This window comes from Aquila chrysaetos, chromosome 8 (assembly GCF_900496995.4).
Source record: "Aquila chrysaetos chrysaetos chromosome 8, bAquChr1.4, whole genome shotgun sequence".
In the NCBI taxonomy this organism is placed as follows: domain Eukaryota; kingdom Metazoa; phylum Chordata; class Aves; order Accipitriformes; family Accipitridae; genus Aquila; species Aquila chrysaetos.
The window spans coordinates 14,183,831-14,201,549 of record NC_044011.1 but is presented as its reverse complement, the minus strand read 5'-3'; the positions used below and the strand labels follow the sequence as shown (position 1 = coordinate 14,201,549).

Here is a 17,719-nt window from a genome sequence, read left to right as displayed (position 1 = left end):
CCATATGATCTAACTGTGCCTGGAACAGGTATAAATAACTGGTAACAAGGAAATTACTTGGATGCTTTGTTTCTACTAGATCTCCCCCAGCCGAAGACACTTGTACCAGCAATAGTTTAAGAAAGCCTGATACAGAAAATGTTTTTGAGATCAATCAGGTAAGGAAAATGCTACTGTATATGAGAAAAATAGCTTCCTCCTATGCAGAACTGAACACAGTGAAGAGGAAGGGGCATTTAAATAGCACACACTGATCAAGATAACACAGCTGAGTTTGACCTCCTTATATCTTTTAATACAACCTCCATTAAATTTCTGAAGTGAAAATAACTGTGTAACGGTTATCACAAAAGTATAAGGAGAATATACATTCCAGTTCAAGGAAAGATTTGTCCCTACAATGCATAAGAAAAATCGAGTGATGAAGGTCATTTAAAGGCCATTGTACGCGTCCCCTGGAACAACTGCCTGGGCTCATTGGTAACAGCAGCCGTCAAATGTGCAGTGCTTGACTGCTCACTACTATTAGTAGATTACTAGCACTGAAAGAAATACAGGTGTAAACAGCCAGAGCAGCAGTGACGTAGGAGGATGATACACAGAAACAGCAGTGACAACTTCAGCTGGCTGCTGCTTACTAGCTGGCAGCAGGGATGTACTCCTTCCTCCTGGCGCTGGGCTCACATGACCACCATGATGTCTTTCAGCGGCTTTCGGGTCAGCGCAGGCACTGTAGCCTCTTTCTTGGGATAGCCAACAGGGAGCAGCAAGAGCAGCTTCTCGTTTGCTGGGCGCTGGAGCAGCACCCGCAGTTGGGGGCCGCAGTTGAGGGGTGTGGAGGTCACTGTGTACAGACCCGCATTCTGCAGCAAGACAGACAGCAACAGAGTGAGACAGAAGTCTGTGCTCTGTGTTTCTATCTGTTATTCCCATCAGACCTGTACACATTCTCCTACTGACTACCCAGAAATGCTGCTTTGTTAGACCCTGCTGCAGGCTTTAGAACATCTAATTTACTAACAGACTCGACGGTACCATAAAAGATGCCTGCTTTGCCTACAGAGAAGTACAGCACTTCTCCACTGCAGCAACAGCACGTTGTGCTTGACATATCTGTATGCTGTACAGCAGGAGGCTGCCTGTGGTACTCAGTGTAATTGGGGACCCATGGCCACAGTGAAGCTGAGAGGCAGTTGTGGGGTTATCACTGGAATATCACCCCATGGGGTTCATCTGGCTTATACAGAGAAATGTTTGGGTTCTTGCCTCCATACAGCTGGCAGGAAGATGCCTTACAGCTTTGTGAACGTTTGTTCCTTCTCAAGAGCTGTACCTCACGGGGACAGCGGGCACAGGCTCTGCCTCAGAAGTTGTCACAGGAGTCTGTTGCCATCTCTCACAGTGGCCAATGTTCTGGCTTACATCAGAACCCCAAAATAAGTGTATGTATCTCTCCTCCTCTCTTATGGAATCTCACAAAAAAGCTGAACAACTGACAAATAATAAAGAGCTGACATTATCCAAGATATGACCACAGAGCTGAGGCACTTCCTGATAGTTGCACATGTGGATTTCAGTCTCTCCCTCCATGTAATGTAAATATTTTGGGAGGCTTTGAGGTATAAAAGTCAGCCAGTGAGAGGTGCTCAGGCAATGGGTCTCTCATGTTAAGTAATCTCTATGATCTTCTTAAGAGTAAAAGAGCTAATAGTGATGGCGCTGAGTGCTATGACTCCATGGCACTGTGTCCTTCAATGTTGTCAATTAATTTATAGGAGCTGGGAAAGAGACCACACTAAGGAGCCTAACAGTTGATAGGGAGCCTCCGAAATCCCACCTGACGGTGGGCTGGCTCAGGGGAAAGTGGAGCCTTGTCACTCCTACTGCTTCTGACTAAGGCACTAGTGACACAGGTCTGGATCTGCCCCATTCCCTGTGCATTCCCTTTGCTCTCCACTCCACAGAGGGAAAATACAGAGCACTGTGCAGCTGCAGAGCAGCAACATCCCAGCAATGTGCTTCTGCACTGCTCAATTCTCAGATTTCCCATCCTGAAGATCCTCCAGAGAAGCAGCAATGCAGGAAGGGAAGTGTCACTCAAAACAGAACGGAGGAGAAACTGCAGTTCCTGGTAGGAAATTGGCCTAATATAAGAGGTGGCACCTTGTTGTTACCCTGCTGACAGGCCAAGTTAACTATCAGACTAGCTTCACTATTTAAACACTTCTGTGAGTACATCAGATACAAAAAGCAGAACCGAGCACTGAGAAACCACTGAGAAAATCCAACTGGCTGGTGTCAAACATGCTGAGCTTTAGAAATCGTTTCACTGAGTCTTGGAAAGACTGATTGAAATAGTACAGCCTGTTCTGTGAAATATGTCCTTGATTTTTTTTTTTCCAGCACCGTGTACTAAAAATGATTTGGGGTTAAGTTGGTTTTTAGGGATTACTGAAAAGAAGGGGCCAGCGTGGCACTGCACAGCCGTGCTTGGGGTAGCCTGCAGACCCTGTCAGCCCTGTTAGCATAAGGCAGAAACCACAGGGGCTGAAGCCTGTCCCGGGACAAGAGTGACAAATCTGGAAGTAAGCTGCATTACATTTTTTGTCTTGTTAACCAGCACTGAGGAGAGGAACCACCTTCTCAGATGTAGGCCTGTGCAGAATAACTTTAAAACTCAAAACTAAGACATATTTCCAGGAATTGGAGTAATCTAGAGGACCGATAATGTTAAAATCTAAATTGGGTTCCACCCTCATTTGGGCAGAATAGTCTTGGTATGTAATCCAAACCGATATATTGACTCCCATTATGTTGATCTGCCAACATACCTGCAGTGCAGCAAGCAGGATACCACAGGCAATAGAAACACTGATTTCATTGTAGTAGTGGGTCTTCTTTTTGCCATTTGGAAGCCACCCGTATACCTGCTTGAAAATGAGGATCAGATATGGAGCAGTGTCCAAGTACTCTTTGATCCAGTTTGTTCTGCAAAAGAATAATGTTTAAGACATTTATTTTGCAACTTTTTCACTTTCCTGTAAGTCACTTTTACTGTCTGCAAAGGGGCACTAAAGGTACATGACAATTATAGCAGTAGACTAAATCTTAGAACATTCACTGCAAAGGATTAAGTATTATCAGCTTAAATAGAAACATTTCTGGAAAAAAAAAAAAAGGTTGAATAGAGTTCTCAATTTTAACCAAATTGGCTGAGGAGTTGATGCGCTTACTCTGAAGAGTGGAATTGCATAAAAATAGGAGGTAGTTCTTGACCTCTTATCTGTGAACTGGCCTCATAAGCATTTGCCCTTGAGGTTGTTTAATTCCTGGAATCTTGCAGACTTGCAGATCCACCTGTTACCAGCAGTGCCAGCTTTTTTGTAATTGCAGGGAAAACTGCTGGCAGAAAAGTTCAAAACTTCTTGGCCTAAGGTGTAAACCTAAATATATTTTCATGGCAAAAAAAAGTTATTCTGTTTCTGGGTATTTCAGCCTTGTTAGAATTCATTTAGTTCCCTTTTTTTTTTTAATGACAATATATACAATTACGATGCAGGATTTAGATAAGAAAATGTGTGCTTTCTCCTGTTCTCACTCAAGATATAAAAAATACAATCTTTTAGTTGTTTACATAGCACATAAATTTACATAGCACATAAGCACCTAAAAAATAATAACATTATGAAACAAGTAGAGCAAATCAACACTATAAGGCTTTGTGCATATGCTTCATTTGACAAGCCAAGACTCAGTAGATATCTTCCCATTGTGTGAAGTTAAGCAAGTCAGTCAGATTTTGGAGGGCATTTGGAACAATTAAGTCTTGCATAATTCAGCACTTGCATAGGGACAAGCCTTGGGGTTACCTCAGTCAGCAGCAAAGCTCCCAATGACTTTGGGAGCTTCACTGTTTGGCAAACAACAGGAAAAAACTTGGACAAGAGTTATGGCAACAGAGGTCACATGAAAAAAAATAACAAAGGAGCCAATTTAAGGATGGAGTGTTTATGAACCAGCCACCAAGGTACAATTCTACACATATTTTTAAGTTTTTCTTTCCAAACATGAACCTTAGAAATATATTAAAAGCAAGAGGGAGGAAAAAATGGAAAAGGATACTGGAAGAATTCAAGACAAGCTTATTTTATCACTTCAGTTTTCTAAACTGTGGTGCTTTCAGTAAGATTCCAGTCATCTTGAGAATCAAGACAAAGCCATGCAACAGAAAAGAGTGTGCTGAACATCTGAGTCACTTATTTCATCTTTCTTCTGGTAAGATTGAAGCACGCAGGCATAGTGAATTTTTCTTCTGTGTGTATCAGTCAGGTGCTGCATCTCACCTGGCCCTTAGAACAAGGCAGCCAGAATTAACATATAGATAGTAAATATTTTTTTTTCAGCTCCTGCTGGGTAGGAACTCCACTTTCCTCAAACAGGAGTCTTTTCTTCCCACCTGTAAATTAGCAAAAGGACCACATTATAGCGACCCTGGCAACTCTCTGGCTGGGGCAGTCTCTGACTTCCTTCTTTTTCTGTGATCTGACCTTCCTTCTTTTTCTGTGATCAGGTCGTGGGAAATATTTACAGCTGCCCTCCTGAGGAGCACCAGAAAACTGCAGAGAGTTTAAGGAGCACAGACTTGAAAAAACTTTTTAAAAACAGTTTTAAAAATTGAGCTGAATATTTTCAGGTTTTGGTTTTGTCGTTTTTTTCTTCTGAAAATAAGTCAAAAAAATAATAATAAAAAAAAAGCAGCATGACTAAAACTTCCCAATATAGTCTTTCCTAGATTAAAACACGGCTCCCTTCAAACCCCTTAGTCAATTGACTTTTTTGTACCTCAATCTTTTCAGGTCATTAACCCATCTGTCTCCCATCCTTTTTTTGTAGTTGATTTCTTCTTCTTCTTCTACAATCTCACGAATCTTATGTTTTAAATATGGATCTTGCACTACCACAAAGGTCCAGGGCTCAGTGTGCGCTCCACTGGGTGAAGTACCTTCATACAAAAACAGGGAAAGATGAAAATGCAGGAAGGAGGGTGTGCAGTGAGAGGTATCAGCTCTTCCTTGTGGGCTTTCAGGCTGACCAACAGAGCAATGGGAAAGCAGGTGGATTAGATGGGAAGAAAAGGACTAAGATAAGTTCTGGCACACACTCCTATTCATTTCTTTCTCAAAAAATGTGAAGTCCCATTCAATGACAGAGGTTAGTCCTTTCATAGAGCCACCTTACAGGAAACCAAAGTTAGGGATTTGTAAAAATTCCTTTGTGGTTCTTATGATGGGGCAGTATTATGGCACAATATATGCATGCAGTAATGTTATTACAAAACATTATACTGAAAGCAACACACCATCTGAATAGGCACCCAACTCTGAGACATGATTTTAGCTGAAGGGCAAAGCTAATGGCTTTCAGGGAACCAAGACTAAGCGACCACCCGCAGGAAACTGTCGCTGACTGACAATGATGAGGAGCTGCACAATACAGACATCTGCCATATAGCACACAGGTTTGAGTTTGTTGTCCCAAAGACAGCTGGTGTATGTAGGTGTGCACATATTAAATCTGCATTTGCTCATTCAGCCCTGATCATTACACACCAACACCATTGGAGAATATTTTAACTGCCTACAGGATGAAAGCCAGAAGCTGAAGAATATAGTTTTCTATGCAGGTTCGCAGATAAATAGGTTAAGGAGACTGTTTAGATCTCTCCAGCCCCTCATACATATTTTAAAAATATTTGAAGGTCTTGAACACATACAATATTTGCTGACCTAAGCACTGATTTCAGTTTGACAAACACTGAATAAGCAGCTTGAACTATCTTTTATATTAAAATCTGTTTATATTGTGAACCTTGCCTCTCCTCAGGTTTCGGTAAGAACTGATGACATTTATGCTTTGCTTTGTTTTCTTTTTCTCTACACAGCCCAATGCTTTGAGGGTTACTAAGTACTTCATCTGCACTCCAGGCTTGTTCGCTTTGCTGCATTTGCCAAAACATGCTCAGTGTTTTAATGACTCCCAGCTAATTAGAGGAAGATGCAGACTTGTTACAGTGCAGTAACAAAGCTGCTTACAGTTTTTAATGGAAAAACAATGCAGCTTAAATGCTAAGAATCTCTATATTATTAATCCTGCTAGAGGCTACTGAACTTTTCTCTAAGGCAGCTTGTGAATATTTTCTATACTAGCAGCGGCTGGTTCATAGAATAAGAGGAATAACGAGGATCAAAGCCACTCCTGGCTGAAGTCAATGTTACTAAGCAGAGATGAGATTAGGCCAGGACATGACAGTAATGTTTTGCAACACATAAATTCTCAAAAAAAAAAAGAAAAAGAAAATTAATTTCTGATATTCAGTCAAATAATCTTGATCAGGGTCCTCAGCATAACACTCCAGTCATATGCAATAGGGGCCTGGCACTGATGTTGGAAGGACTGGAAAAGTTTTTTTGTTCTAGACAGAAACTTTTTTCCCCATAATAAAACTCAACCATTTATGTCAACCGAAATATTTTGCGTGGCTGAGACAATTTCATCAATTTGTTGGGGGGAAAAAAAAAGCAACAAACAAAATGTACATATGATAAATATCATAATACATGAAATTTTAAAGCATGTGAAGTACACATAGTTTGACATTTTTGAGAGAAAACACTTCAGTATTTCTATTTGAAAGATGTCTCACTAAACTGGACATTGATTTTGTTTTAAAGAACATCTTTTAAGGCTTGAAAATGAAATGGTTTGTTTCATGCTGTTGAAATGCTCTTTCTCCCTTTTGGGTGCACTGCAAATACAAAGGAATTGGGAATGCTCCAAACCAGTCCCCGACACATAGTTGTTCAAGCTGCGTAATTTCCCATCAATCAATGGGTGCTCATTCGTTATAGCTACCGGTGAATCTAGGAAACCATAAGCCAAATGCCAATTCTCTTGGCTTTTCCACATCACTTTTACACAGTTGAACAGCAATGCTGATCCCCCCCCCCCCCTTTTTTTTTCTCCCCAAACCTTGAACCACTCAGTACCATACCTGCTGTTCTGATGACATTATCGATAACCTCCCTGGGGACCGGCTCATCACTGAGAAACCTGACAGACCGCCTCTTATTAAGAAGCTCATAAAACATCTGTGACCTTTTAATCATTTCACCCTCAGAGTAGCGCTCTGCGAAGAAGGGGACATGGGCAATATTTTCATCAAGACCTTGCCACTCTTCATCAACGTCTGCAAGAAAATAAAAGTGGTTAAGGATTTTTTTGCTGGAGAACACTGTTTATATCTTCGGCGTTCACCACTTTAATGCACTTTGGCCTGCATTGGCATACATCGCACTTCTACACCACTGGAAAGGCAAAGTCTGAGGGTCCAGTTGACACAACTCATTGATCCCTAGCTCCAGCTACTGAATAAACACCTTGTTTAAATACCAAGAGGCAGGAGGGTCCTCCCAGCTGTAGCAAGTGTGATCTACAAAGAAGTCATGGCCTTCTCCACTTCAGTCTGCAAGCCTGCCTGTACAAATGGGTTACAAACTGAAACAGTGGTGAAAAGGTGGCCAACCTTTCAGCTCGCTTTTCTCAGTAAGTAAGTGTGAACATGTGTGTTCCTTCCTGAGCAGCCTAATAAGAAAAAAATCAATTAAATTACTGAAGTTAAGGAGAGGGCTTAACTACCAATATGTGTAAAATCTCCTCTGACAAGCTGAATGTCAGCTTCTTCCATATTCATAGCATGTTTCATAGCAGAATCATTACAAGTCTAGGCTCTGCACAGATGTGACTTTGTGGTTAAGTTCTTTGGTTTCATGATACTTTCAGCATAAGAGGAAATGGATGACAGGCATCTATACTTAGGATAACAACATATCAAATGTAGGATATTGTGTTTCTTGTCTTTAATTTAAGAACTCAAAATGGTTCCTCATTTCACTGAAGTGTGTCTCTGGTTTTTTTTAATACCACAAAATGCATCTTCTGTTGTCTCTGAGATCTCCTCTTTCTCCCCTGCATTCCTAGAATCAGCAGGGACAGCATTTTTTGCAACTATAATGTGGAAGTTAAAGCCATTTAAATTTTGCATTTTGACTAGTCAATAGTATTGAGCAATCTGCTACAGAGGGCTGAGTCAGGAAAAAATATTCCAGTGCTTTTTCAGTTGCCATTAGGCTGTTATTCTGGAATCATAGCAATCTCCAGTGCAAATTCAAACAGCAATTATTTCTGTGTTTTAGTAGTATGCAGTTGCCTTAGAGACCAGGCTGATTTTTTTGTTCATTTTATAAACAGCAGTGAAATATTCACAAGTGCAGCTCAGCACGTGCAAGAGGCTGCAATATATATAGTTTCATATGTTGATTCTAAGCAGAATGATTCTGGTCCCCAAACAACATACATTTCATTTTGCATACAAAGAAGTCACCCAGAAAATTTGTTTTGTTTAGAATTTCATGCCTGTATTAAGCACTCTCAGTCACAGTCTGCAAGGACCTGGCTCCAGGGTAATGGGAAGCAGTGACCCATTGTAAAAATTATTTTTGTGGCCATCTTTCACACTTAAACTGAAAAAGGAAGAGGATGCCTCTTCCTAGCATTCCCTTTGTGGTTTACACTTAGTAAAGTACATTATTTACTATTCAATAGCAATCGGCTGACTAGGACTTGCCCTTTTGCTAGGATTCTGGTGATGATCTCTTTCAGAAACTTTCACACCCCCTTTTTTGCTGTTCCTCCTCCACACTCAGTGAAGGGAATATTACAGGGTTAAAAGGCTATGTTTACACTAGCAAGTAGTGTGGTGCAAGAGGATGTTGAGAGGAAGAGCTGCTGGGGACCCAGTGTTCAACATCCTACATGTTTTAGAGTGGTAGGGTAGCTGGGGAGGGGAGGCAGGGAGATGGTTAGAGCTCTGCATCCTTCCCACCTCTTCCACACCATGCATGGTACCATAGGATGCCATTTTTAAGGACCACTATGTTAAGCTGGTAAAAGCCAATATGCAAAACCTTCCACAGAGAGAAGTTGACACAGTGATGCCTGGAAGCCAAAGGATTTGAGAGAAAAAGTGATGACCCAAAAATGTATAAAACCCTAAGGGAAAAAAAAAAGGACTTGGGACATGGCAACTCATCAACCCTTTCCAACTCGACTGAGGACTGTCTGGCCAGTAGAGAAATTCAGAAGGTGTCCATTGATATCGACAGGACAGAAAATCATGCAAGCTTTGGGCACATAACATCTCCTGCAAGCTCCTCTCAAAGGCCTTACAGGCCTGGAAGCTGGATGGCCTCCTGCAACTGTCTTGATTGGTCCAATAAAATTAATTGTCCTTCTCCAAATCCATCTTCTGTATAGCCGTACTGAAACTGCAAGAAAGATATTCATTGCTGAACTGAGATTTAGTAGTTACACAGAATGATGCACAACTTAATTTTATCCATAGGCACTCTTGTAAGAGGAGTTTCTAAGTGGCAGAAATATTTTCCTTATGATAACAAAAAACTTCCTGAAATCAGCTGAGGTTATGCATTGTCTATCAGAAGGCAGAATCTGACCAGAAAACTATACTGAAAGTAGGTATTGGATTAGTGTCTTGGTGAAAATTTCAGGTCAGACTATACTATTTGTGCTTATATTAATGTGCAGTAGTGATCATCGCTATCCATTTCACAAGTTTACAATGTTGAGTGTCCTGGGAAATAGAAATAGACTATTTCTGGCCTAGAAACAGTCAAATAAAACTAACTCCAGGAACGAAGATTTCTTATGTGCTCTCACTATTTACATTCTTATGATGAGATTTTTATCAAAGTTCAGAAAGTAGGAAATGGCATACATTCAGTGCACCATACCTCTTATTCAGCCACTGATGGAGGAGACTTGATGGTCTAGCCTTGGCTCCTAAGCAAATCCAAGCCCTGCTCGGTCATCTCTTTTTCTAGTATTATTGCAAAACTATCAACAATCATTTTGAGTTAGTGATACTGAGATACTGAGACTAGTCTATAAAATACTGAAAATCTTTACAAAGGAGGTTTCTCAAATGGCAGCAAAGGCTGGAGGAAATTTGTGTAATCTCTGTACCTGGTTTTGAAACACAAGGAGAGGGAAGTCAGGTAGGTGATAAACCATCAATATATACATGAATGTTGAAGGACAGAAGGATGAAGAGCAAGATTAAATTATTTTTATGGATGAGGGCAGTAGTCAGAGAACTGACTCAGATGATGTACTTAATCCAAAGAGCATGTTACTTGTGGCCAGTTGAGTACAGAGGCCTAGACAGCAAACTGGACAAGCTATCAGTGCCTGTGCAGGACATGAAACAAAACATGGCAGGGAAGGAAGAATGAAGACACTATAACAACAGCAGTGCCTGGTTTGGCTTGTGCAGGAAGCATATCAATAAAAAAATAGGTAATAATTGATGTCATGGTGGACTGTAAAGAAATAAAAAAGTAGCATGGCTAAAAAAGGATTGTTTTTTGAGATTCACTATCTTCTGGGATAGTGTGAAGCCTACAAAGGCCCCCAAGGTCACATCTAGATCAGGACACATCTTTAAGAGAGTCATATTGCCTCAGCCACACCATTGGTATGAAGTACCCAGCGGAAGCATAGCTTTCCAGGTATAGACCAAACAGGAAATATTATGATAATACTAAAAACCAGGCTTCCCAGCTGATGCATCCCATACCTTAACCAAATAACCCGTTCTTCTCTTGGTGCAGTGACTCTCTTAGCTTTGGTTTCAGTGAAAAGGGAGGACATTAGAAAAAAAAAAAATTATCAGTTCATTCAATTTAATTGACTAAATGAAAGGGTAAGAAAAAATAGGTCTATAGCTGTGTAAGAGAAAAAACTTGGGGAAAATAAGGGATTAAGAAAAATTAAGTTGGAGAACTCAGATTGAAGAATTCAGGGATCAGGAAGCAGAGAGGTTTGGCATTTCTTTAAATCAGAGGTATAAAAATCATCTTAGATGTAATTGGTTGAATAAACATCTCAATTAAATGATCTATAGGCAACTAGGAATGGAAGAAAAGGATTAGTTAGCACAGAAACCTAGACCTTGTAAGACAGGAAGTATAAAACTTGCAGTATTATGTAAGGTCAAGCCGAGTTAAATTTTGAGAGATCTGTTTGCTTGTTTTGCGGGTTGGTTTTTTTCCCATGTAAGTAGAAGGGAAGAAGTGAAGATGCTGCGTGGTCAAGATGGTTCAACTTAATAATAACATAGTGAAAAAAAAAAAAATGTCCTTTCAAAGATTTTGGACATGGGACAAAGGTGAGGTGACTAGTGAGAATGAAAGTGTGAGAATCACTACATCTAAGCTTAAGTTTTGTAAGCAAAACTTTAAAACCTTGATACACTCAAAATGGGAATACTGGCTGAGGCAGGGGAAGAACCCAGAAGTGAGACAACTGACACACAAACCCAAAACTCTCCTGGCAATTTTTTTTTAATAAATAAATTCATCTATTATTTATTCTCTTCCACCATGTGTCTACCATTCATTCTTAGCAGTTAACATTATCCATATGCTAAGCTAAAATCATTATCAGCACCATCTGTTTAGTGCATGCTCTCTATATCTTTAATTGCTGTGTTTAGACATATTCCTGCTTGTACGGTCACGTTATACAATACTACAAATGTCTTGTTTACATCTTTGTGTATTCCATCATTTGATGGACAACAGACATCCTGCTAGTCAGTCTATTATCTTGTTAGCCACATTCTCAAGATTGCCATCAATTCTGTTGTACATTTACAATAGTCAGCAGGCTTCCTGCTCTTTAAGCAAATCTGAAATGCTTTTGGCTCAGACATCCCAAGTGAAATCTCATTTTAGAAGTACTATTTCTCTGACTCTATCAGAAATTCCTCTCTGGATACATTTAGGATTATGTTTATGTTCTTCCCCGCAGTTCATAGGGGAGGTTATAATCAGCCTACAAATCATGTAATAAATTTTGCCTCAGTTTGTAGAAAAAATTCTTACCATGAGTTCCTAATAACATAAACTCACAATAAGAACAACGACTTGTCATTTCATTTCTGTTAGCCACTTATTTTACCAATACTGACACTTCCCTGTGTCGTTGGCTCCCAGTTGTATGTCATTAAGAAATTTCACTTGTACACTCCTTGGTTTTATGCAAAGACCACTAGATAATATTAACAATTGGTCCTGAAACCGATCCTTGAGAAACCTTACTTGTAACCTCAGTCTAGACCAATGTGTTTGCTTTCCAAACCAACTCTTTCAGTTTCTTCTCTAAGGAATTGCTTCCTAAGCATAGAATTCCTCTCCAATCCTCTTTTCCAGTGTAAAGGCACAATACATAGGAGAACAATTTAATGTATATAAAGAAAGCTTTCACATCTTTGGACTTAAAATGCTGGGCAACTGACCTTCTCTTCTTTTGCTTGATTAATGGCAGACTGCTACATAATCTGCCACTACAGGAATTCCAGTAGTGAATCCAATCCTGAACTGTGTGGCTAATAGGGAACTAAAAGAGATGGAGTGCCTTACCAGTGGGTTATAAATAGTGGTTTGCAGGCTGACCCTGGAAACTTCAAGAGCTGGTCAGGGATCTTAAGCAAAAGAAATATCAAGTGGGAGAGGCAGACCCTGGAAGAAGCCAGCATCAAAATACTGTGAAAATTACCTCACACTGGAATATAGTTGCAGAAGGTTTCTTAAGATCTTCAGAGGAATGGAGTGGCTGTTTTATAAAGAGAAGATTTGCTGGTTTACCTAGTAAAAGGAAAGCTGAGAGGTAATCTGATTGCTGCCTGTAAACCACAGGAGGGTATACACAAGGGCTGGAGAAGCATCCTTTAAACTAACAAGAAGATGGAACAGGAAAAATGGGTATAGTATTAAGTAAGTTTGGGCGGGCAGGCAGGCAGAGGAGGATTTTTAACCCATAGTACGAAGTTCTGGGATAGCTTTCCAGCAAGGTTAAAGAAGTGGGGACAAAAAAGGCCAGTTTTCATGTTCATTCAGCTGATGACAAAGGCTGGAGGTGTCTGCAGCAGCGGGGAGATAAACGCAATGATGCATCATGTCCGTGTAAGTCCTGTGCTCCTAAATGACACAAAGCATGAACTGTCATTGAATTGGAAATTTAAACTGCTACTGCCTGATTCATGTCAGTAGTAATATTAAAAGATGTGGGAAGCCTTTGAACTTGGGGAGTGGAGAAATATTTCTAAGTCAGAGAGGTCTGTTATAAGAAGTATCACAAGCAATGAGCAGTGCATTTTCAGAAGAGGTGGAACATTTGGGCCCTAAGTAGAGTACATCACCAAAGTCCCCACGATTAATATGTAGTAATAAAATGCCTTGGCTGTTGATCTCTGCAACTGATCCCCAGGGTAACAAGGATACAAATAAAATTCAACCTCATCCTCCACACCACTGTAAACTGGGTCTGTATTTACCATATCCATCAACTGTATTGATCTGAACGTATGACCAAGAAAGTGACCAATATCCAATAAGCTCCCTGGGCTAAAGACTGAATTTGTCTTTGCAATAGTCCACATCTAATTGTGTAAACCTGAAGCAGTGGGAGACGAGGTACCACCACTTTAGGATGAGATGCCCACCACTAGAAGAGACCCCTTGTGACTCATCGTTCAAGACAAGGCTGAAGAAACATCTTTTTCATCTGTATCTAATCACACGTGACCTAATGCAAGACACGGCCAGATACACACACATACAGACCATTCTTGCCAATCCACAGCACAACAGTCTCTCATTCTGGATCTCATAAATGAAGGAAAAAGTTACAGGACAGATGGGAATGCAAACAAATCTGAAGTACTGCCAGTTAAGGCATTAAACAAATGGACTGAGTGAATGCTTTCCACTTAACCAAAGAACTGGGTTTCTAGCTGCTCTGAGAAACATCCTTCTCTTCACCTACCGAAAGCATAACACAGACAAGCTTGGGAGCACTTGGCCCTCCCCCTTCTACCCTTCACTGCTAATAAGTGACCCTACTGAGTCTGCCCAAGCAGTTCAGCTAATTACTCTGAAGGCTTTGCTGCTCCAAGGTATGTCCCGCTCGGAGGAAACATCCCTGCTGGTGCCACTTCAGGGAATGTTCATGGGGCTGATGTCACCCAAGTTCAGTGCTTTTCTTACAGAGCGCTTCACTCTCTTGGCAAAGCACCCTCCCTTTGGTCACGGATGCATATCGAAAGACTTGGTCTTCAGCTGCCCCTTCCTGTCAGGGAGCTGTTCAAAATTCAGCTTGTTCACCTATGGCAGCCCTAGACTCTAGCTTTAGGCAAAGCCTTAAAAATGTTTCATCTCACCTCATTCAAATTCTCTTCAGAGGAACTTTATCTTTAAACGCAAGCCAGCTTGAGCCATTTAAGCAGAAATGAGCTTTTCTGATAAAGTAAGATACACTAGTAAAGTAGCAGAGTTTACACAGCAGTTAAAGTATTCTTTACTATTAAGAAAATCTCTGTCTACATCCATGTTTCCATTTCAGCATCTAGTGCAGTCAGTGAAAATTTTAACACTGAAAACAGGGTGAATATGTGTTGATTCTTAATTATAGCATTAGCAGAGTAGCAGATCCTTACCAAGGTGGCCATATTGTCTTCTCACTTAGGCTGGGCTTTCCCCTGCTGAAGAAAAACTTCTCTAAGCATGATGAAATTATTTTAATTTTTCTAGAGATAAAAGACATGCCTGTTTTGCAAAGATATTGCTTCAAATCACACACCATTAAGGGAAAGATGATTATTTGTTGTTAAAAGCAACATAGCAAGAGAACCTAATTTGATGTCAGATGACATGGTACATTGAGAGAGGTTTTATTTAAAAATAAATAAATCTCCTTTTAGCAACAGCACAAACGTGTCTATATAGCAGTCAATTTTTTGTAAGAAATTTTAAACTAATATAATTTTGAATTTAGCACCCGAATAAAAGGGACAACAACTAAGACATAAAAGAATAACATTTTATATATGCAGCTGTGGCAATAAGGCTCCTTGTTAAGAGCCAATAGGTTTGTTTATTTAGAGGAACTAAATTCTTAAACTGATAGAAACAACTGTAATCAAAGATGTCACTGATAATTCATAGATTATAACTTGAACTACCCACAGGAATTTTAATTTGCAGCAATTTAACTGAACTAGTAAGCCACTAATGACAAAGTAAATAGGGGATAATTTTATACAGAATCTATTTTGCATTGAACAAAGGAGGATACAACATTTAAACTATTTTTATAAAGAAATTTTGTGTATTTGGGTAATAGTCAACGTGGTTCAAAATGTTCCAAGTATCAACTATTTCTCGAAACTGATACACAACACTAACTCAAAGTACACTGAACACTGCGAAGTAAAGAGAAATAATGGTTCTTAGAAATAGGTATATGTACAGAAAAACAATATAAGTTTCAAGATTCCTAGAAGCAGACTCAGGGAATGTGTCATTATGGGACAAAAAAAACACGCAAAAAGCCTTGAAACCAGCTTGAGAAAAAAAAAAAGCTCTATTAGCCGCACGTTTAAAAACTTCATAGGAACAGAAACGTGTAGGTTTTTATTTTATAAGGAAATAAAGGGAGCTTATGGAGGATAATCAGGAAACAAAAAGAAGGAAGGGCGTATTTTGTGCTCAGACTTGTCCAAGCTGTGCGTCACTACTGTAGATGTAGTAGAAATCACTACTAAAAAAAAAAAGAGGCATTTTGTACAGGTTCAAATATGCAGTTGTGTGAACAGATTAATACCATCACCACATTTTTTTCTTACTTGATCAACATAGCTCCCAAATGATCCCAGTGCTACTCCAGCTCAAGCTCTCATGGACATTCTCAGAAGTCACAAATGGACAACTTTTGTAATAACTGTAATAAACCCATTTCCAACTTTTCTGGGGGTGCTGAGACCAAATATGCAGCACTAGATGGTAAAGTGGGATGAGATGTCTACAAAATCAGCTTGCAGATAGAACCTCTTTGCTCAGGTCTTCCCTTTGCTCACACTAATGAGGCGTGGGAAGAGGCTGGGGGGACTTCAGCAGTATCTCCTTTCTTTCCCTACATTGCCAACAGAGTCCCTCCTAGGTCTGAGGTCTGCTGTGCAGAGGGACAGACAGGAGTCTTTGAAAATGCATTTTCTTTTTGCATTCTGACCTGTGGGATCTGGGGAAAATAGAGATTTACACCAAGAATGACATGACATGAGGACAGCCTCCTTCCAGGGCACAGCAGCAGTGTAGCACTATGCATTGCTATCACTGTGGAGAACTCCAGAAGATCGCATCTCCTTTATTCATGTCAGCAGATAAAATTCAAACAACAAAAGTGCTCAGAGGATAAGATTTTTCTTACCTTCCTCCTCTAAGTGGTGGTCAGTGCCATCTTTTAAATCTTCATCAATCCACGGATGAGATAGAGGCTTGCTTTTAGTCTCACGTTTTTCCTTCTCTCCATTAGTCTTCTTCAGTATTACCCCAATCAAAACACATATAATAGCTATAAAGACTGGGGTTAGGGAAGAAAAGAGTGCCATGACTATGGAAATGTGAAGCCTTCCTTCTAAGTTCAGTAGTTTCTCCTGAAAAGGAGAGGAGAGGATGAAAAGGGGAGAGCAGAACAGCAGTAAGCAGAAAGGGGTGGACCCAAGGTTCAGTCCTCGACCCTATCCCAGTTCTACTTTTCAGCCACCGCCCCCACAATCTCATCTGTGATGCTGTTAAGCAGACCCAGGTTTATATATTTTCTGGGAAGAAACTACTTACAAACAGCAAGTAGAGGCACTGACCATATACAAACATAAATTCTGTCCAGTGCAAAATTAAAAAAAACCCAAAAGATCTTTCAAAACCCCAGACTAAGGCAAAACACTCTCCCCACCTCCCCCTTATTTTTGTTCTTACGGTCACCTCTGTAATCTTGCTTGTAACAATTATTATGAGAAAGAGCGAAGTGGGAATGTGACTTTTAAAAACTGATGGCATCCCTTCAATGTTTAACTCATAAAATTAGTCATATTTCATGTATCCCAGGAAATCAGAATATCACCAATTGAATATCAGCTTGCAGCACCCTTGGCTATGTAAACAGGTCAATAAAACAGATAAGTGGCAGCATTACCTCCATATGAAGCATGAATGAGATGATTCACAGAACCCTGTATTTATCCTGGATGTTCTGGGGGAAGAAAAAAGAATAATTTAGGGAATCAATGTAAGAAATATTTAAGGGCTGAATATCTATGCTGCAGTGAATTTTAAAACTGTGATTCAGGTATCTTGTCAAAGGAAAGATTAAAAAGTGATAGGATCCTGGTCTAATCTAAGAACAGTCAATGTCTAAAATGCTTAACCAATTTTTTACCTCAGCCAACTGCTTAGGAACTGAATCAGCACAGCAGCACTGAAAAAATGTCTTTATCTGGGACTGTTGGTACATACAGGATAATGAAATGCCAGATGGCAGTGGGTGCTGAGGGGCGTGTTGGAGAGCAGGATATGGGGGTACTGACTGTATGCAGTCACCAGCACCCATCAGCCCTCTTTAGCGCCAGCTAAGCACCAGCCCTGCCAAACCTTATCTCATACTGCACAGGGCCAGCTCTGAAGTCTCTGTATCCATGGCAAGTTAATCTGCATTTTGGATAAGGCCACTCAAGATAAGTGGGAGC

The 17,719-nt window shown here is 40.2% G+C and overlaps 1 protein-coding gene and 1 long non-coding RNA gene across 2 annotated transcripts; one reads left to right on the top strand and one right to left on the bottom strand.

The window, feature by feature from the left end:
* Nucleotides 1-269: 269 nt before the first annotated feature.
* IYD (iodotyrosine deiodinase) lies at nt 270-16,643 on the bottom strand. Its single transcript, XM_030023225.2, has 5 exons — nt 16,405-16,643; nt 7,052-7,246; nt 4,843-5,002; nt 2,832-2,988; nt 270-863 (listed from the first exon to the last, which is right to left on the bottom strand). Exons 1-5 carry the CDS (start codon nt 16,583-16,585, stop codon nt 681-683), a joined length of 876 nt encoding a protein of 291 aa, XP_029879085.1. The 5' UTR covers nt 16,586-16,643; the 3' UTR covers nt 270-680.
* LOC115345038 lies at nt 7,499-9,355 on the top strand. The gene is made up of 2 exons (XR_003924701.2): nt 7,499-7,602; nt 9,033-9,355. It is a non-coding gene; the product is annotated as an uncharacterized LOC115345038 (long non-coding RNA).
* Nucleotides 16,644-17,719: the final 1,076 nt, after the last annotated feature.